The sequence below is a fragment of the Coregonus lavaretus genome, assembly GCF_964263955.1.
Source record: "Coregonus lavaretus genome assembly, chromosome: 8".
Taxonomy (NCBI): Eukaryota; Metazoa; Chordata; class Actinopteri; order Salmoniformes; family Salmonidae; genus Coregonus; species Coregonus lavaretus.
In genome coordinates, this window is record NC_139995.1 from 51,000,815 (window position 1) to 51,022,014 (window position 21,200).

The 21,200-nt window shown below is 45.5% G+C and overlaps 1 protein-coding gene across 3 annotated transcripts; it reads left to right on the forward strand.

Moving 5' to 3' along the window:
• Positions 1-9,596: 9,596 nt before the first annotated feature.
• LOC311133562 (putative nuclease HARBI1) lies at positions 9,597-12,616 on the forward strand. Of its 3 annotated transcripts, XM_084167065.1 has the most exons (11): positions 9,597-9,631; positions 9,719-9,895; positions 9,986-10,047; positions 10,130-10,216; positions 10,304-10,345; positions 10,414-10,587; positions 10,667-10,702; positions 10,801-11,355; positions 11,425-11,540; positions 11,637-11,748; positions 11,843-12,614. In XM_084167065.1, the coding sequence occupies exons 8-11, from the start codon at positions 10,884-10,886 to the stop codon at positions 12,211-12,213; spliced, it is 1,071 nt and encodes a 356-aa protein (XP_084023191.1). In that variant the 5' UTR covers positions 9,597-9,631; positions 9,719-9,895; positions 9,986-10,047; positions 10,130-10,216; positions 10,304-10,345; positions 10,414-10,587; positions 10,667-10,702; positions 10,801-10,883; the 3' UTR covers positions 12,214-12,614. The 3 variants fall into 3 exon arrangements, 2 of the variants coding, with proteins under 2 accessions (XP_084023191.1, XP_084023192.1); XR_014613608.1 differs by lacking the exons at positions 9,597-9,631; positions 11,425-11,540 and having other exon boundaries at positions 9,725-9,895; positions 11,843-12,616; XM_084167066.1 differs by lacking the exons at positions 9,597-9,631; positions 9,719-9,895; positions 9,986-10,047; ... (1 more) ...; positions 10,304-10,345; positions 10,414-10,587 and having other exon boundaries at positions 10,667-11,355.
• The last annotated feature ends 8,584 nt before the right edge of the window (positions 12,617-21,200 follow it).

Sequence of the window (21,200 nt, forward strand, 5' to 3'; positions counted from 1 at the left end):
CTGTCCACATTGACGGGACCACAGTGGAGAAGGTGGAAAGCTTTAAGTTCCTTGGCGTACACATCACTGACAAACTGAAATGGTCCACCCATGCAGACAGTGTTGTGAAGAAGGCGCATCAGAGTCTCTTCAACCTCAGGAGGCTGAAGAAATTCGGCTTAGCACCTTAAACCCTCACAAACTTTTACAGATGCACAACTGAGAGCATCCTGTTGGGCTGTATCACCGCCTGGTACAGCAACTGCACCGCCCGCAACCGCAGGGCTCTCCAGAGGGTGGTGCGGTCTGATGAATGCATTACCGGGGTTAAACTACCCGCCCTCCAAGACACCTACAGCACCCGATGTCACAGTAAGGCCAACAAGATCATCAAGGACATCAACCAGCCGAGCCACTGCCTGTTCACCCCGCTATCATCCAGAAGGCGAGGTCAGTACAGGTGCATCAAAGCCAGGACCAAGAGAATGAAAAACAGCTTCTATCTCAAGGCCATCAGACTGTTAAATAGCCATCACTAGCACATTAGAGGCTGCTGCTGCCTATTGAAATCACTGGCCACTTTAAGAGGTGGAACACTAGTCACTTTAATAATGTTTACATAACAATAATATGCCATTTAGCAGACGCTTTTATCCAAAGCGACTTACAGTCATGCGTGCATACATTATTTTGTGTATGGGTGGTCCCGGGAATCGAACCCACTACCTTGGCGTTACAAGCGCCGTGCTCTACCAGCTGAGCTACAGAGGACCACATACCTTGCCCTACTCATCTCATATGTATATACTGTATTCTATTCTATAATATTCTACTGTATCTTAGTCCATGCTGCTCTGTCATTGCTTGTCCATATATGTATATATTCTTAAATTCCATTCCTTACTACTAGTATATGTTGTGAAATTGTTAGATATTACTTGTTAGATATTACTGCACTGTCGGAGCTAGAAGCACAAGCATTTTGCTACACCCGCAATAACATCTGCAAAACATGTGTATGTGACAAAAACATTTGATTTGATTAACTGATGTGTTGAAACTACATCTCACATTGGTCCTGTGGGATGTCTGGGTCCCATGTGGTTCACTCTCAAGCTCAAGGTCCAAAGTCATCCCTAACCACATACAGTGGGGGGAAAAAGTATTTAGTCAGCCACCAATTGTGCAAGTTCTTCCACTTAAAAAGATGAGAGAGGCCTGTAATTTTCATCATAGGTACACGTCAACTATGACAGACAAATAGAGGAAAAAATATCCAGAAAATCACATCGTAGGATTTTTAATGAATTTATTTGCAAATTATGGTGGAAAATAAGTATTTGGTCACCTACAAACAAGCAAGATTTCTGGCTCTCACAGACCTGTAACTTCTTCTTTAAGAGGCACCTCTGTCCTCCACTCGTTACCTGTATTAATGGCACCTGTTTGAACTTGTTATCAGTATAAAAGACACCTGTCCACAACCTCAAACAGTCACACTCCAAACTCCACTATGGCCAAGACCAAAGAGCTGTCAAAGGACACCTGAAACAAAATTGTAGACCTGCACCAGGCTGGGAAGACTGAATCTGCAATAGGTAAGCAGCTTGGTTTGAAGAAATCAACTGTGGGAGCAATTATTAGGAAATGGAAGACATACAAGACCACTGATAATCTCCCTCGATCTGGGGCTCCACACAAGATCTCACCCCGTGGGGTCAAAATAATCAAAAGAACGGTGAGCAAAAATCCCAGAACCACACGGGGGGACCTAGTGAATGACCTGCAGAGAGCTGGGACCAAAGTAACAAAGCCTACCATCAGTAACACACTACGCCGCCAGGGACTCAAATCCTGCAGTGCCAGACATGTCCCCCTGCTTAAGCCAGTACATGTCCAGGCCCATCTGAAGTTTGCTAGAGTGCATTTGGATGATCCAGAAGAGGATTGGGAGAATGTCATATGGTCAGATGAAACCAAAATATAACTTTTTGGTAAAAACTCAACTCGTCGTGTTTGGAGGACAAAGAATGCTGAGTTGCATCCAAAGAACACCATACCTACTGTGAAGCATGGGGGTAGAAACATCATGCTTTCGGGCTGTTTTTCTGCAAAGGGACCAGGACGACTGATCCGTGTAAAGGTAAGAATGGGGCCATGTATCGTGAGATTTTGAGTGAAAACCTCCTTCCATCAGCAAGGGCATTGAAGATGAAACGTGGCTGGGTCTTTCAGCATGACAATGATCCCAAACACACCGCCCGGGCAACGAAGGAGTGACTTCGTAAGAAGCATTTCAAGGTCCTGGAGTGGCCTAGCCAGTCTCCAGATCTCAACCCCATAGAAAATCTTTGGAGGGAGTTGAAAGTCTGTGTTGCCCAGCGACAGCCCCAAAACATCACTGCTCTAGAGGAGATCTGCATGGAGGAATGGGCCAAAATACCAGCAACAGTGTGTGATAACCTTGTGAAGACTTACAGAAAACGTTTGACCTGTGTCATTGCCAACAAAGGGTATATAACAAACTATTGAGAAACTTTTGGTATTGACCAAATACTTATTTTCAACCATAATTTGCAAATAAATTCATAAAAAATCCTACAATGTGATTTTCTGGATTTCTTTTTCTCATTTTGTCTATCATAGTTGACGTGTACCTATGATGAAAATTACAGGCCTCTCTCATCTTTTTAAGTGGGAGAACTTGCACAATTGGTGGCTGACTAAATACTTTTTTCCCCCACTGTATCTACGATCAGATTACCTTACCCTGAATCCTAGCCTTAGGGTTAAAAAAAGGTCTGAATTTGGACCAACGGTTAAGGGAAACAACTTGACACATTTTAATATATTTTATTTCACCAGCAGAAGTCCAGTTGAAAATACACATCCATATTTCACAGGGATAAAGGGCGAGCTAGCATCCTGTTGTCACAAAAATAAGTGTGTTAAACAGAATAAAAATGACATCATGTTAGGCCTACTGCTGCTAGGTAGCTCTCTCTCTGCTCTCCCCCTCCACTCTGTCTGTCCTTGATTGCAGGAGTGAAGTCTGGTGTGCGGGAGTCAGGGTTCCAGCTGCAGCTCATTCACCATAATCACCTCAGCCTTTAAGACCCGGTCAAACTTGCCACTCATCGTCAGATCATAGTCAAGACGACCATGTTAGTCTCGCTGCCGACTCAACCTGTTTGTTTTCGCTCTTTGTGTTTTTGGCCTGTTCGATTTACTTTTCTCCTGTGCCACAGATTATTGGAACCTGACTCCTGCCTCCGCTTCACTCCTGCCACCACCATCTTGCTTTCCACTACCGGACCTCCCTTTTGGACTCACCACGGACACTAGGACATTACGGTACCACACCTGCCCTGACCTGGATCTGTTACCCTCCCTGTAACCTGGACTTGCTCTTCCCCTATTATTGGAAACCTGGACTAATTGAACATTGTAAATAAACCTGTTAAACCTTCTCTGGCTTGGTGTAGATGTCTGCATTTGGGTTCAAATCCAGTTAAATCATGACAGTATGATCTGACCAACATGAACCCAGCAGACAGTAGCTCGGATACCACCCCAGAGTGCACTCAAATTTGGACTGCCATAGCCAATCAGGGCATTTTACTTGGCCAACATGATACCCTGTTTAAGACTATTGCTGAGAACAGTCAGGTGCTGCTTAATCAGGTTCAATTACTCACCAATCAAGTGTCTGCCCTTACTACCCAAGTTAATAATGCACCCCTCGGGCATGGCATACAAACTGCTCCTTCTCCTGCTCCACCTGTTTTTCCTACCCCTTCAGCCCAGATCAGAGAGCCTTTTGTTCCTGCTCCAGAGCGCTATGACGGGAACATGGGAACCTGTGGCGATTTTTTTTTGACTCAATGCTCGTTAGTGTTTGAACAACAGCCCCTCACCTACGCCTCAGAAAGAGCCCGTATTGCCTACCTTATCAACTCTACTAGCGGTTCCGCTCGTGCCTGGGGATCCGCAGTCTGGGAGAGTCAGTCGGACATTTGCAACGCTTACGTTGCCTTCACCACTGAGATGAGGAAGGTTTTTGACCACCCCGTACGGGGCAAGGAGGCTGCGAAACGGTTGTTTTCTCTTCGGCAGGGGGCTCGCAGTGTGGCGGAGATGGCAGTGGAGTTTCGGACTTTAGCGGCAGTGAGTGGTTGGAATGATGAGGCATTACAAGGAGTGTTCATCAATGCTTTGTCTGAGACTTTAAAAGATGAATTGGTGTCATATGATGAATCGCCTACGCTGGATAATCTTATTTCACTCACCATCAGGTTGGATAATCGGATTCGGGAGCGCCGCCGGGAGAGGAGTGTTAGTTCCAAGCAACCTGTCTGTCGTCAACAAACTCCTCCCCGCATCTTCCCTACGGAGAAAGCCGTGTCTTCCCGAGTCGATACGAGGAGCACTGAACCCGAAGCCATGGAGGTGGGTCGTGCACGGTTGTCCTCAGAGGAGCGTGCACGTCGTATTCAGGCTCGGGTCTGCCTGTATTGTGGAGAAGCTGGTCATTTCGTTCCTTCCTGCCCAGTTCGTCCGGGAAAAGGGCCGGCTCATCATTATTGGGAGAAGTTTTGGTGAGCCGAGCAGCGGATTCTTCCTCTTCTCCCCGCATTCTGCTCCAGGCATCCCTCCAGTGGCAGTCCCAGAATTTCTCTGTTAGTGCGCTGGTTGACTCTGGTGCCGATGAAAGCTTTTTGGATAGAGAGTGGGCTCAACAAATGGATTTGGAGACTGTTCCTATGGACTGTCCGCTGCAGGCTAAGGGTCTAAATGGACAATTGTTGACCCGTATTACTCATCAGACTGTTCCTGTTTGTCTCAGAGTGTCGGGTAATCATCAGGAGAACATTCAATTCCATATAATCGACTGCCCACAGACCCCCCTGGTCCTTGGTATCCCCTGGCTCATAAGACACAATCCACACATTGATTGGGTGACAGGTAGAATTGTTTCATGGAGCACATTTTGTCATGTGAATTGTTTGTGTTCTGCTCAGACCCCTGCCAGCACTGTGCCTCAACCTCCACTGGAGTCCATGGATCTTTCTGCTGTCCCTGACGTGTATCATGACCTGGCATCCGTTTTCTGCAAACACAGAGCTACTTCTCTTCCTCTTCACCGGCCTTACGACTGCGCCATTGACCTCCAGCCAGGAGCCCCGCTCCCCAGCAGTCGCCTGTACAATCTCTCCCGCCCGGAGACGGAGGCTATGGAGAACTACATTCGGGACTCCTTGGCGGCAGGTATTATTCGTCCTTCCTCGTCACCTGTAGGAGCGGGATTCTTTTTTGTTGCTAAGAAGGATAAGACCCTCAGACCCTGTATTGATTTCCGTGGACTTAACAACATCACCATTAAGAACAAATATTCTCTGCCATTAATTAATTCTGCTTTTCCCCTCCTTCATGGTGCAACTATCTTTACCAAACTGGATCTACGAAATGCGTATCACCTGGTGCGCATTCGTAAAGGTGATGAATGGAAGACTGCCTTCAACACACCCTTGGGACATTTTGAGTATCTAGTTATGCCTTTTGGGTTGTCCAATGCCCCTGCTGTTTTTCAGGCACTAGTCAATGATGTCCTTCGGGACATGTTGAATCGGTTTGTTTTTGTCTATCTGGATGATATCTTGATTTTCTCAGAGTCCTCCCAGGAACATGAACTGCATGTGCGCCAGGTGTTGCAAAGGTTGTTGGAGAACAAACTGTTTGTGAAGATGGAGAAATGTGAATTTCATGTGTCTGAGACCTCTTTTTTGGGTTACATCATAGCTCAGGGGGAGTTGCGGATGGACCCAGCTAAGATCTCTGCTGTCACGGACTGGCCAGCCCCCTCCACCCGCAAACAACTTCAACGATTCCTGGGGTTTGCGACCTTCTACAGGAGGTTCATCAAGGACTACAGCCGCATCGCGGCTCCACTCACCGCTCTCACCTCCATCTCACGACCGTTCGCTTGGAATGAAGGGGCCAAATCAGCGTTCGAAGAACTGAAACATCGCTTCGCCTCGGCTCCCATTCTGATGCAGCCGGACCCCGACCGCCAGTTTGTCGTGGAGGTGGATGCATCCGACACTGGGGTAGGTGCGGTGTTGTCACAACGTTCTCCTGAAGATAACAAACTGCATCCCTGTGCTTTTCTTTCAAGGAAACTTTCTCAGGCAGAGAGGAATTATGATGTTGGCAATCGTGAACTGCTCGCCGTTAAGCTGGCTCTCGAGGAGTGGCGACATTGGTTGGAGGGGGCGGAACAACCCTTCATCGTTTGGACGGATCATAAGAATCTGGCTTACATCCAGTCAGCGAAGCAGCTCAACCCCCGTCAAGCCAGGTGGGCACTATTTTTTGGGAGATTCAATTTTTCTCTGTCTTACCGTCCTGGGTCACGCAACGTCAAGCCTGACGCCCTGTCTCGTGTTCATCGGCTGTTGATACTGGTAGTAACCCTGAACCCATCTTGCCTCCTACCTGCAGTATTGCGGCCATCACATGTGACATCGAAGGGATTGTTAGACAGGCTCAACATCATCAAGCTGACCCTGGGAGGGGTCCTCCTAACCGGTTGTTTGTCCCTGAGTCTGCTTGCTCCCAGGTACTTCAGTGGGCTCACTCGTCTCCCCTTACCTGTCACCCTGGAGTTTCGCGGACCCTTGACTTTGTGCGACGGAAGTTCTGGTGGCCCACGATGGAGGCGGACACTCGAGCCTTCATTGCTGCTTGTACGGTATGTGCACGAAGTAAGAACTCCACCCAGGCCAGCGCTGGTAATCTACGACCTCTACCTATACCCAGCCGGCCCTGGTCGCACATTGCTATGGATTTTGTCACTGGACTTCCCCCCTCGTCTGGAAAGACTGTCATTCTTACTGTGATTGATCGTTTTTCTAAGTTCGCTCATTTTTTGGCCCTACCTAAACTGCCCACTGCCAGAGAGACGGCTGATATTTTGGTTGAACATGTGTTCCGCTCTCATGGTCTACCCACGGATATTGTCTCTGACAGGGGTCCCCAGTTTGTCTCCCAGGTATGGAAAGCTTTCTGTAAAGCTTTGGGCATCACATCCAGCCTGTCCTCTGGATATCACCCCCAGACCAACGGGCAAGCCGAGAGAGCGAACCAGGAGATGGAGACCGCTCTCCGCTGTGTCACAGGGTCTAACCCTGGGTCATGGAGCTCCATGCTCCCCTGGGTGGAATATGCTCATAACACCTTGACTAACGCTTCCTCTGGTTTGTCTCCCTTTCTGTGTGCTCTGGGTTATCAACCTCCCCTGTTCCCTTCTCAAGAGAGGGAACTGGCGGTACCCTCGGTGCAGTCCCACATGCGCCGCTGCTTCAAGGTCTGGAGGAAGGCCAGGGTAGCTCTGTCCCGAGCTTCGGCGTACATGCAGAGGCAAGCCAACCGTCACCGGTCCCAGGCTCCCGGTTACTCTCCTGGTCAAGAGGTATGGCTTAAGTCACGTGACCTTCCATTGAAAGTGGAGTCTAAGAAGATGGCGCCTCGTTTTATAGGACCGTTCAAGATACTGTCTATTGTTAACCCCTGCGCGGTTAAGCTACAGCTTCCTGCCTCCCTACGGGTTCATTCCACCTTTCATGTTTCCCAGATTAAGCCTGTGTCAGTTAGCCCTCTGTGCCCGCCCTCTCGTCCCCCTCCTCCGCCCAGGATCGTGGGTGGGGGTCCGGTCTACACTGTCCGGCGACTTCTGGATGTTCGCCGCCGGGGTCGTGGTTTCCAGTACCTGGTGGATTGGGAGGGTTATGGTCCTGAGGAACGTTCCTGGGTGCCCAGGAGCTTCATTGTGGATCCTGCTCTGGTCCGTGAGTTTCATAGGTTACATCCTGATAAACCCTGTCGGCCGCCAGGTGGCGACGTAGAGGGGGGGGGTACTGTTAGGCCTACTGCTGCTAGGTAGCTCTCTCTGCTCTCCCCCTCCCCTCTGTCTGTCCTTGATTGCAGGAGTGAAGTCTGGTGTGCGGGAGTCAGGGTTCCAGCTGCAGCTCATTCACCATAATCACCTCAGCCTTTAAGACACGGTCAAACTTGCCACTCATCGTCAGATCATAGTCAAGACGACCATGTTAGTCTCGCTGCCGACTCAACCTGTTTGTTTTCGCTCTTTGTGTTTTTGGCCTGTTCGATTTACTTTTCTCCTGTGCCACAGATTATTGGAACCTGACTCCTGCCTCCGCTTCACTCCTGCCACCACCATCTTGCTTTCCACTACCGGACCTCCCTTTTGGACTCACCACGGACACTAGGACATTACGGTACCACACCTGCCCTGACCTGGATCTGTTACCCTCCCTGTAACCTGGACTTGCTCTTCCCCTATTATTGGAAACCTGGACTAATTGAACATTGTAAATAAACCTGTTAAACCTTCTCTGGCTTGGTGTAGATGTCTGCATTTGGGTTCAAATCCAGTTAAATCATGACACATCAGACATTTACAATACCATTGCATCTGATGAAGTTTCTCCAGACAGATATTTAATAGAGGCAGTGAGGGTAGGGGTGTGTCAACATGTGTTAACATGGACCAATTATTTTGCTCCTGTCCATTTAAGGTCAATGAGGTAAGACCCTTTCTCTAGAAAACGTTTACAAGCTTTCCCCATCATTGATGGTAAGTCAACATCATGGGGAGAATCCTCGTTGCTGTTCCAGTCTTACATTGTAAGTAATTTTTCATTCTTTATGTCATACATTCACTATTTTGTTACAGATTCTTTTATGTGATGCCTATGTTACTTGAGTGTCAGTTGTACACGAACCAGTTGTACATGAATCTAATTCAGTATTATTTTCTCATTAGGTTTAATTTTGATTTCTGCTTCTCTGAAGACCTCAAAACAAAAGATTGTCACCAGAGTTGTCAGACCTGGGGCCTGTTGCACAAAAGTAGAATTAAGACATCCGGGATAAATGACTCAGCTGAGCTCAATGAAGCCAAAACATGTGCGTCCAGGCTTAATTGGTTGCACAAAGACCAAGCCAGGATGAGCAGACACGGATTCATTAAGCCAGGTGAAACCAATCCTGGATAGGTGCGCGCTCACGGCTCACTCAAATAGACCCCGCCACAGATCACAGATTAACTGATTTACCATGGCAACTAGAGCCGCGTACTTTTCCCCGTCGGAAGCACAAATCCTCATGGAGGCATACGAGGAGGTAAAATATATAATTAAGAAGAAAGGCAACACCGCCACAGTGATAAAGCAAAGAGAAAAAGCGTGGCAAAGTATTGCAGACCGCCTGAATGCGTAAGTAGTGCACAATTACACACTCACCGCTCCGCTGAAACATCACAATTACAATTCAAATATTTAATTCACATCTCCAAAAATGCAGTTGTACTGTAATTATGAAACGGTTAAATTTTTAATTGAAATGCACTGCAGATATGAGTGAAATTGTGTAAAGTAACTCCATCACACTGTATAAAGCTATGATAAATTTTTTGATATTTTTACTGAAAACAAGACAAAAATACCAAGTAATTTTTTGCAGTGTGACTCCATTAAGTGTGTGTGTGTGTGTGTGTGTAGATTAAACATGAACGGGCCAAAACGGACATGGCAGCAGGTCAAAATCAAATACAAGAACATTCTGCAGAATGGTATGGTCCCTGACTAATATTTAACAAAGCACAAGCATATATTGTACCCAGAAGGTGCCTGCTCACACATTGTCTGTACTGTTTTAGCAGTGAAAAAGAATACCCACAGACAAGGCACGGGTGGTGGGTCACCAAAGGCTGACCTTACCCCAGCAGAGGACATGGCCTTGGAGCTAAATAAAGGCAGGCCCGTCTTAGAGGGGATCCCTGGGGGGAAAGAGACGAGCATAGGTTCCTCCCAAGATGCCACCCGCTTCATTCAAGGTATGTCCTTCCATCTCTACATGGGATACAACCACATTCATATTGAATCAATTTGGACTGTCTGACTTTGGTTTACCTATTGCCTTGCAGTGTCTGGCAGCACTGTGTTCCTGTTAGAGCCACCAGCACAAGCACCAGACGATGCTGATCCAGTGAGTACTCCATCAAAGGCATACTGTAGGCCTGGCATGTCTTGTCTACTAGCTTCAATATGAATCCGATTAAATGTGATAGGGTGAAGGCCCCAGTGCAGCAGCAACAGCACATGATGGAGACGATGATGAGGAGGAGACCATCTCTCTGGATTCCAGAAGGCATGAGGTATCATGTTAAGACTGTGAAAGTACTATTTACTCTACAATGGTGAGGAGTCCTCATCAAAATCAAAAAATCTAATTTCTTTTACAGGACCCAGATGCTATACAGTGGGAAAACCAGCCTGGCAACATAGTGCGTATTAATAAAAGGACACCACATCCTGCCAAATTCCAGCTGCGCTAATTGTATTGTGTTCACAGAGCTCACAAGCTATCAGAAAGTTGTATGGCAACCACCTCCGGCGCCAAATAGAACTGGCAGACATAGACATTCAGTACAAGAAGAAAAAGATGGAAAATCTTGCACTGGAGTCCGAAATAAAAAAGAGGACAATTAGGAAACTGGACCTTGAAATAAAAAAACTTGAGAGGGAGGTGAGATATGCCTTCAATGTACACTGTATGCTAACTGTAACACAAATGTATTAATCATTATTTTTCTTTCCTCCCCCAGCTCCAAGAAGATGACACAGCTCAAAATAAAAATTAGGTATATTCTCGTAAAGTCAAGTGAGCCATGACATATGAGCTCTTATTGTGAGCACACAGGACGGTGGCATCTTTCTAAGGTTTTTTTTATTTTCCCAGCAATCAGTACAACCAAGTCATCGTTATAAGGCATCGCCCTCTTTTGCCCACCCCCCCAGCACCAGGTGTGGCCACTAGCCTATATGAAGGCCCAAAATTGTGTGTTCCTTTCTGCTCTGACAATGGCATGCCCATTCGTGCGAGATGTGGTGGATGAAGAAGCACTTGTGCTGAGGAGAGCCTTCAGGCGAGAAAGGGTCTTCAGGGACCGGTTGGACCCACTGGCCTTCCCTGATGACCATCTATATGAAAGATACAGGTTTTCTGCAGATGGCATCAGGTATCTATGCAGACTACTGGGTCCCAGGATTAAGCACCGCACTGCACGGAGCCATGCACTGAGTGTGGAGCAAATGGTTTGTGTGGCCTTGCGCTTTTTTGCTAGTGGAGCCTTCCTGTACTCAGTGGGGGATGCAGAACAGCTGAACAAGGCCACAATTTGCCGCACAATAAGGAGTGTGTGTCTGGCTATCAAAGCATTAGCAGATGTCTTCATCTCCTTCCCTGGCCACAGAAGACTCTGTGACATCAAAGAGGAGTTCTATAGGATTGCAGGTAAGAGGATCTACAAATTACAGGACAACTGTTAACACATAGTAGGATACTCATTACTTTGTGTGACAGGTTTCCCCAATGTCATTGGTGCAGTGGACTGCACACACATAAGGATAAAAGCCCCCTCAGGTGCCCATGAGGCCGATTTTGTGAATAGGAAATCCTTTCACAGCATTAATGTTCAGGTGAACATAACTTTTTGATATTGTCCATTGACGAACACTCTGCATTGCCAGTGATGTGCATTGATTGGTGTAATATTCCTCATCTTATGATTTCAGATGGTCTGCAATGCTGACTGTGTGATCAGCAATGTTGTGGCAAAATGGCCTGGCTCAGTCCATGACTCCAGAATCTTTCGGGCCTCTGAAATCTATCAGTGCCTATCACAAGGTAAGCCACACAACCCCTATTTATAACCATCATGGCTGTGTCAAGAATATCACTGTGTTTATGAGGTAGTAATGATGAGATTTTGTGTTGACAGGTGAATTCTCTGGTGTGTTGCTGGGAGACAGGGGGTATGGCTGCCAGCCTTTTCTCCTGACACCTTTCACAGACCCCCAGGAAGCACAGCAGGCCTACAACCATGCCCATGCCAGGACCAGGGCCAGAGTTGAAATGACCTTTGGCCTCCTGAAGGCACGCTTTCACTGCCTTCACAAATTAAGGGTCAGCCCTGTTAGGGCATGTGATATTACTGTGGCTTGTGCTGTCCTCCACAATGTGGCCTGCCTGAGGAAGGAGAGGGCCCCCAGAGTGCCACCAGCCATGGACTGGGACAATCCGGCAATCTTCCCTGATGACGACAGTGGTCGGCTGCTGAGGGACCAATATGTGTTGAATTATTTTAGTTAGTATGTGTGCTTTCAATTTTGGTTAAATATGTCCTGCGGTGGCAGAGGAATTTGGGTTTTTTTGGGTTCGTTTTTTTACGAATTTGGCCTCTTATGATGTTTGTGCGGTATACTGTGTGTAATACAAGGCTGCAGGGAGGCTACTGCATCCATTCATTTGTCTGTTCAGTTGATGTGTATGGATTTGTCCTGCATTTATTTTAGTGTGCAGACATGCAGGGTGTGTTATATACAGACCTTTGAATGTGTATGTATCATTTTGTATAATATGCTTGGATTCTGTGCTTTCCATCTTGTAGAGTCACTGTGACTTCAGTTTCGAAAGGAGCTGATGGTTTACCTGCTTTGTTTTGTCCTTATTCAATAAAGGAACATAATGTTACACATTGTGTTTTTATATTCATATGGAATGTGTATTTGTTTATATGACAGAGTACTAGGGCCACACTGAAGAAAAAGGATAAAGTCATAAATTTATGAGGCTGGTTCTTTCTGCAGAAAAGCTACATATTGTTTTTACAGTTTTGATACTTATGACAATGTGATACTTAATATTCTGGCACATCAGCATGTCTTTGTTTATGAAACCATACTGAAGTACAATTTCACGAAATGCCCCACATCTGTCATTTTAACAACTGTCCTCCTTTAAAACAACTGGTTACAATATTATGACTTGTGTTTTTTTCCCCTCTGTGGCCCTAATATTCTATCATTTTATATATAGCCTTATAGTCTATGGGAAACTGTAAATTATCTAATGATAGCAACATCATCTAAAAATCATTTTTTATCCAAAATCATTGAAATTAATGATCACAAACGTTTAAATAATGACAGTGGGTCTAGTTATATGTGATAACAATGTATAGTGAGCAGTGAAATAACTATTGGTTTCCATTTGTGGTGACTGCTGACTGACATTAGGGATGAGATTAAATAGATCCTGGAATTTAGCCTGGTCTGGAGCAGGCTAGCTCCACAGAATAAATCTCCATGGTAATTTATACCATAACATATCCTCCTGCCCCCTATCCATCTTTAGTGCAACCGGATTACGGATCAATTGAGCCAGGATCACCAAGATATCCTGGCTTAATCCCTTATCCTAGTTTTGTGCAACAGGCCCCTGGTGTCAACGTTACTCTGTACTGCAGCGTAGAACACTCTGAAGAAATCCTTTGGTACGGACAGCGATGCAATGAGGTGCCCTTTTTCATAATGTCATCTACTTCGAATGGTGGTGTGAATCCTCAAACCAAAGTCCTTATAGGCTTTGGAATGAATGTTTCTACTAAACATCTCCAAAGCAACAACTCCATCAGTCTAACCATCAACAACATCACTAAATCTATTCTTGGGCTCTACTATTGTACCTCTAAAGGAAACTTGAAAGTTGGGTCTGGCTACATCCTTAGATTTGATCGTGATGGTACGTATTTAATAGCATTCTTCAACTTTCCCACTATTTCAATGTTTAGTTCTATGAGGCAAGGTTATAAATGGAAATGTGTATTGCCTTGAAACAGATAAAACCAGTGGATCAAAGACACCATCCCCTTCTCAGTCTACCGATGCTCTGTCTTCAGCAACTCCGTCCTCTGATCAGGGCTGGATGCTGGTGGCTATCTTGTCTCCTTTCTGTTTCATCTTTGCTATGGCTGCTCTGCTCTCCTCCATTGGTGCCTGGTGGATCTATAAAAGAAAAGGTATAGCTTTATTACTAAGGGGGATTTATTATTGGCATGCATGTGTTGTTCTGGGTTTATTTGGAAATATTGGGGGGGGTTGACCACTGTTTATTGATGATTGATTGATAGTTCCGAATATTTTATATGATCAAATGAAATATGTATTAGCATATTTACAAATTAAATATGTTTTTGTATATTTTATAATTCTCTTCAACTACTTTGCTCCATGTTTATGCAAAAGAGCTCTGATTAAAAAATAATAATCTAAGGTCGATGTCCACGCCGCTGCAGAAATCGAATTAGCATTTAAAAAAATCCCCATAAAAATCCATCAGTTTATCCATGTAGTGAATCTGTTATTAAATGTGTTGCTGATGTGTCACATCTTTTTTGTCATCAAATATTTATATATTTTTGGGGGATACTTCAAGTGGTCTTACAATAAAAAAATCAAATAGCAAAATGATTCTTCGTATGACCTTCTTAAAACAATTAAGGCTTGGACAGGGTTAAGACTCTTAGGGGATAAAGCTGCCTAAAGACATGTTGGCTGATGTTGAACAGATCTATTTTTCTCATCTTTATTGTATCATTATTTCATCTTCTGTAGATTAATCTGTTGTCTTTTGACATTGGACACACAGGACAAACAAAGCCGGCTACACTGCAAACAGACCAGAATAAAGATGGAAACAATGAGCAGGTATCATTCAGTACATATTCATCCAATTGATCATTCAATCCTATGGGTGCTTAAAGCAATACACTGAATGTTATGATTGATTACATTGTTTAGTTTTTTGGTGGTAGAGGTTTTACATCTCAAATTAGGGATAGACAGAGTAATAGTGTGCTATTTGATTCTCTGTGAGCCCATCAAGAGGTTGGCATGCTAATGCTGGTTTGGTTGAGGTTGGGATTTCAGGACCAATAATATTTTGAATATGATTTTATTTATTACAAGAGTGGCTTATATTTGGTGTGTGATATTTTCTTCCTGTGTAATCTCCTGCTTGACACTGTTTTTGTTCTTACAGAGAGAGGACGAAGGACTGACCTACAGTACCTTACACTTCTCTAAGAAAGGTCAAAGAGGCAAAGGTAGGAATCCTCAATATTAGATTATTGTCAACAGATCTGCCTCGTTTGCTTATTTAAAAATTAGAATGGTACATTTATATTCACTGCTTCTGGTAAAACTGTTGGCACCTTCTGAGTCAGACCACACATCCCTCTACCCTTAAAATGCATTGTATTGGTGTCATGGGGGCTCGTTCCTTAAATGTGTTGCATTGGTGTCATGGGGGCTCGTTCCTTAAATGTGTTGCATTGGTGTCATGGGGGCTCGTTCCTTAAATGTGTTGTATTGGTGTCATGGGGGCTCGTTCCTTAAATGTGTTGCATTGGTGTCATGGGGGCTCGTTCCTTAAATGTGTTGTATTGGTGTCATGGGGGCTCGTTCCTTAAATGTGTTGCATTGGTGTCATGGGGGCTCGTTCCTTAAATGTGTTGCATTGGTGTCATGGGGGCTCCTCGTGGATCTAGCTGGGACCTCCAAATGCAGAGAATTTGGGGTGATGGAGAGGTGTGAACTTGAGACCCTCTGCTCTCAAGTATAGCATCCTACGAACTGTACCAAAAGCCTGGACTGTTGTTCATTGTAATGTTAACTTTACCGTAGTCGCTACAATCACTCTATATAGCCCAGTTTTCCTCTTTAATCATGTCAAATAGAATAAAATGTCTTCATGTTAACCATTAAAGGGATACTACAATCACCCCATTAAAATGTGGAAATGATCTTCCCAATCACACCATCCATATGGTGATATGTGGTACCAGACGCAAAACATACATATGTGGTATGTGATACCTTTGAATGGTGATTTAGAACAACACGTCGTACTGGGCGATAGGCGACGATTTTAACTAAACATGTGTTCAAGAGTAGGTTATGTCCCAGTGTATCACAACCGCCTTCATATGACATCTGCTCTCAGACACATCAAATTCATCCTCTAACTAAAACGTATATATGCACAAAGATAGATGAAAATACTGTATGTCACCATGAATGTGGAAGCTCATTTTATCTATGGGTTTTACTTTTGTAGGTGGAGGACGATGAAGTCACCTACAGTGCATTACGCACCTCAGGAGGTCAAAGAGGCCAGGGAAGGAATACTCAGTACTAGAATCTATCTGCACATTTTGCTTGGTATTCCTGGTTCAACTATTTTTCTTTATGTTTTTTATTATTATTATAACTATTTACAGCATCCACAATTACAGACATATCCACAACAATAAATACACAATATAAGACACAGTGGCAACAGCAATATCATCAAATCAAGGTCATATGGGAAAAAAGTTATATGTGAATTTATCCTTTATCACACTTATTCACACCCCCTCCTTCAGTGGTTACATTGAGTTATTAACTATTGCTTTGTATATAATATGATATCATATACTGAAGAACAGACAAGTACCCATATATTCATTTTGTTTAGTCTTTCACAAGCTGGGGGTAGAAGTAGGCAGTTTTGGGGGAGTCCTGTTGGGAAAATGGTGGAATGGTAAGTCACGTGTTTCAGTGCTGGGTCTTATGGCAATAAAACCCTGTTTGAATTCATTCTGCTTCCAGTGTTGTACTTGTTATCCACACCACATTGCTATTGACTAAAGTACTACTACTTCTAAACATTAGACCACTTTTGAGGACTGAAAATATCGCTGAGAATTGTACATGATTATGAGAAATATAACTATACGGTGTCTATCGTAACTGATTCTTCTTACATGTCATCCTTGTAGACTATAACTGTATTTCTGTGCATCGGTTTACCATGAACGTGTGAAAACAGATTTCCAACCACTGAGCATCACATAGGGTGGTGTCAACAGGAAGTTGGCTTCTTTGACCCTTTAACAGCTCACACACACATCTCTCAAAATAGGTATTCTCAGGATGTTGTTTCTAACCACATCAGCTGTTGTTAGATCAAGAGGTTGACATAGCGACCCACACAAGGCCAGCATACATGTACAACAACACTAGTTTTAATATACTGTATACATACAGTGAGGAGAACAAGTATTTGATACACTGCCGATTTTGCAGGTTTTCCTACTTACAAAGCATGTAGAGGTCTGCAGCGCACGCAAGGTCCCCCTGCTCAAGCCAGCACATGTCCAGGCCCGTCTGAAGTTTGCCAATGACCATCTGGATGATCCAGAGGAGGAATGGGAGAAGGTCATGTGGTCTGATGAGACAAAAATAGAGCTTTTTGGTCTAAACTCCACTCGCCGTGTTTGGAGGAAGAAGAAGGATGAGTACAACCCCAAGAACACCATCCCAACCGTGAAGCATGGAGGTGGAAACATCATTCTTTGGGGATGCTTTTCTGCAAAGGGGACAGGACGACTGCACCGTATTGAGGGGAGGATGGATGGGGCCATGTATCACGAGATCTTGGCCAACAACCTCCTTCCCTCAGTAAGAGCATTGAAGATGGGTCGTGGCTGGGTCTTCCAGCATGACAACGACCCAAAACACACAGCCAGGGCAACTAAGGAGTGGCTCCGTAAGAAGCATCTCAAGGTCCTGGAGTGGCCTAGCCAGTCTCCAGACCTGAACCCAATAGAAAATCTTTGGAGGGAGCTGAAAGTCCGTATTGCCCAGCGACAGCCCTGAAACCTGAAGGATCTGGAGAAGGTCTGTATGGAGGAGTGGGCCAAAATCCCTGCTGCAATGTGTGCAAACCTGGTCAAGACCTACAGGAAACGTATGATATCTGTAATTGCAAGCAAAGGTTTCTGTATCAAATATTAAGTTCTGCTTTTCTGATGTATCAAATACTTATGTCATGCTATAAAGTGCAAAATAATTAATTAAAAATCATACAATGTGATTTTCTGGATTTTTGTTTCAGATTCCGTCTCTCACAGTTCAAGTGTACCTATGATAAAAAATTACAGACCTCTACATGCTTTGTAAGTAGGAAAACCTGCAAAATCGGCAGTGTATCAAATACTTGTTCTCCCCACTGTATATATTTTTACATTTACATTTTAGTCATTTAGCAGACGCTCTTATCCAGAGCGACTTACAGTTAGTGAGTGCATACATTATTTTTATTTTTTTCATACTGGCCCCCAATGGGAATCGAAACCCACAACCCTGGCGTTGCAAATGCCATTATCTCCCAACTGAGCTACATCCCTGCCGGACATTCCCTCCCCTACCCTGGACGACGCTGGGCCAATTGTGCGCCGCCCCATGGAAATAAAAGAGAGGTACTAAATTATGTCACTGTTGGAGAATTCTCATTAAATAACCCCCCAATAAGTGTAATTTTAGATAAATGTGTATAGTCTGACAAGACCACCTCACATGTTGGGGTAACATAATCTACTGCAGCCACTGTGAGAAGGGGGGGGGGGGGGGGTCTTGGAGGGCTGGCGGTTGGGAGCTTGGGCCGGTGGCTGAGGTATCGCTGGTTCGGGTCCCTGTTTTTGACCTTGTGGGAGATCTGTCGACGTGCCCTTGAGCAGGGCGTTGTCCCTGGTTGCTTCTGTGTGTCGCTCTGGATGGGAGTCTGTTAGATGACTAATGTGATGTAGATGTTGAGCGGCTTCACTGCAAGTATCTTGTATGTTTTAAATATTAAAATAAATAAATAAAAACTGCCAAGAAGTTTCCTTTCGTTTGAAAGTTTTTCTTAAGTCCTTTGTTGTATCCAATGGATTAGTCCACTGAGACAGGCGCAAATCAGACGACTGCTCAACAAAACAATATCTCATGATTTCAATACAGACCCCTTTTGTCATACAGTATTTCATATAAGACACCCAGACCTTGCACAGTATTTCCTTAATCTTGTAATAAATCAAATCTAGTGATGCATACCTTGACATTTCTGCCATCAATTGTGACATTGTGGGAGGATAACCATCCTTCCAATTAATGGCAATGCATTTCTTAGCTGCTATAAATTCTAGGTTACACAGTTTCTTCTGATAAGTCTCCACAATCAACATTTCAAAGTGAACAAAAGCAGGGAGAAGGGAGAATCTGTAGACATGCTGATAAAAGAACATACTCTTTGCCAGAATTCAGCCAGCCTTCACAAGATCATAACATATGCAAATATGTCCCCTTTTGTGTTTTACACCTCCAGCAGAGGAGTTACATTTCTGAGTGCATGATATTCAGTTTCACTGGCATATACAGTGGGGGAAAAAGTATTTAGTCAGCCACCAATTGTGCAAGTTCTCCCACTTAAAAAGATGAGAGAGGCCTGTAATTTTCATCATAGGTACACGTCAACTATGACAGACAAATTGAGCATTTTCTTCTCCAGAAAATCACATTGTAGGATTTTTAATGAATTTATTTGCAAATTATGGTGGAAAATAAGTATTTGGTCACCTACAAACAAGCAAGATTTCTGGCTCTCACAGACCTGTAACGTCTTCTATAAGACGCTCCTCTGTCCTCCACTCGTTACCTGTATTAATGGCACCTGTTTGAACTTGTTATCAGTATAAAAGACACCTCTCCACAACCTCAAACAGTCACACTCCAAACTCCACTATGGCCAAGACCAAAGAGCTGTCAAAGGACACCAGAAACAAAATTGTAGACCTGCACCAGGCTGGGAAGACTGAATCTGCAATAGGTAAGCAGCTTGGTTTGAAGAAATGAACTGTGGGAGCAATTATTAGGAAATGGAAGACATACAAGACCACTGATAATCTCCCTCGATCTGGGGCTCCACGCAAGATCTCACCCCGTGGGGTCAAAATGATCACAAGAACGGTGAGCAAAAATCCCAGAACCACACAGGGGGACCTAGTGAATGACCTGCAGAGAGCTGGGACCAAAGTAACAAAGCCTACCATCAGTAACACACTATGCCGCCAGGGACTCAAATCCTGCAGTGCCAGACGTGTCCCCCTGCTTAAGCCAGTACATGTCCAGGCCCGTCTGAAGTTTGCTAGAGTGCATTTGGATGATCCAGAAGAGGATTGGGAGAATGTCATATGGTCAGATGAAACCAAAATATAACTTTTTGGTAAAAACTCAACTCGTCGTTGTCACGATCGTCGTACGGAATAGACCAAGGCGCAGCGTGATGAACGAACATGTTTATTTATCATTAGCGATAAACACGGACAGTAAACAAAAACAACAAATGACTCGTAACGTCCTAGGTAACATAGACCAACACGGAACAAGAACCCACAAACACAAAGGGAAAAACAGACAGTTTAAATATGGCTCCCAATCAGAGACAACCAGCCAAAAGCTGACACTCGTTGCCTCTGATTGGGAGTCACTCAGGCCAACATAGAAATAAACAAACTAGAACTCCCAACATAGAAATACACCACATAGAAAGAACACACCCTGGCTCAACATATAGAGTCCCAGAGCCAGGGTGTTACAGTACCCCCCCCTAAAGGCGCGGACTGCGACCGCGCCTCAACTAGAGCAAAACAGGGGAGGGCTGGGTGGGCATTCCTCCTCGGCGGCGGTTCTGGCTCCGGCCTTGCCCACCACCCTCCAATAAACCCCCCATAGCGCCCCTGGTCCGGTCTGGCCCCGCTGGCTGGAGCTGAACTGGACGTAGCAGGAGCGGTTAGCTTCAGCTCCGTAGTGGAGCAGTTGACCGGTACCTTACCAGGCACTGGTGACCCAGGCACGGGTTGTGCTGGACTGACGACGCGCACCCCTGGCTTGGTGCGTGGAGCCGGAACGGGCCGGACCGGGCTGACGACTCGCACCCCTGGCTTGGTGCGTGGAGTAGGAACGGGCCGAACCGGGCTGACGACTCGCACCCCTGGCTTGGTGCGGGGAGTAGGAACGGGCCGGACCGGGCTGACGATGCGCACCCCTGGCTTGGTGCGTGGAGTAGGAACAGGCCGGACCGGGCTGGCGACGCACACCGTAGGCTTGGTGCGAGGAGCAGGGACAGGCCGGACCGGGCTGGCGACGCACACCGTAGGCTTGGTGCGTGGAGCAGGGACAGGCCGGACCGGGCTGGCGACGCACACCGTAGGCTTGGTGCGAGGAGCAGGGACAGGCCGGACCGGGCTGGCGACGCACACCGTAGGCTTGGTGCGTGGAGCAGGGACAGGCCGGACCGGGCTGGCGACGCACACCGTAGGCTTGGTGCGTGGAGCAGGGACAGGCCGGGCCGGGCTGGCGACGCACACCGTAGGCTTGGAGCGAGGAGCAGGGACAGGCCGGACCGGGCTGGCGACGCACACCGTAGGCTTAGTG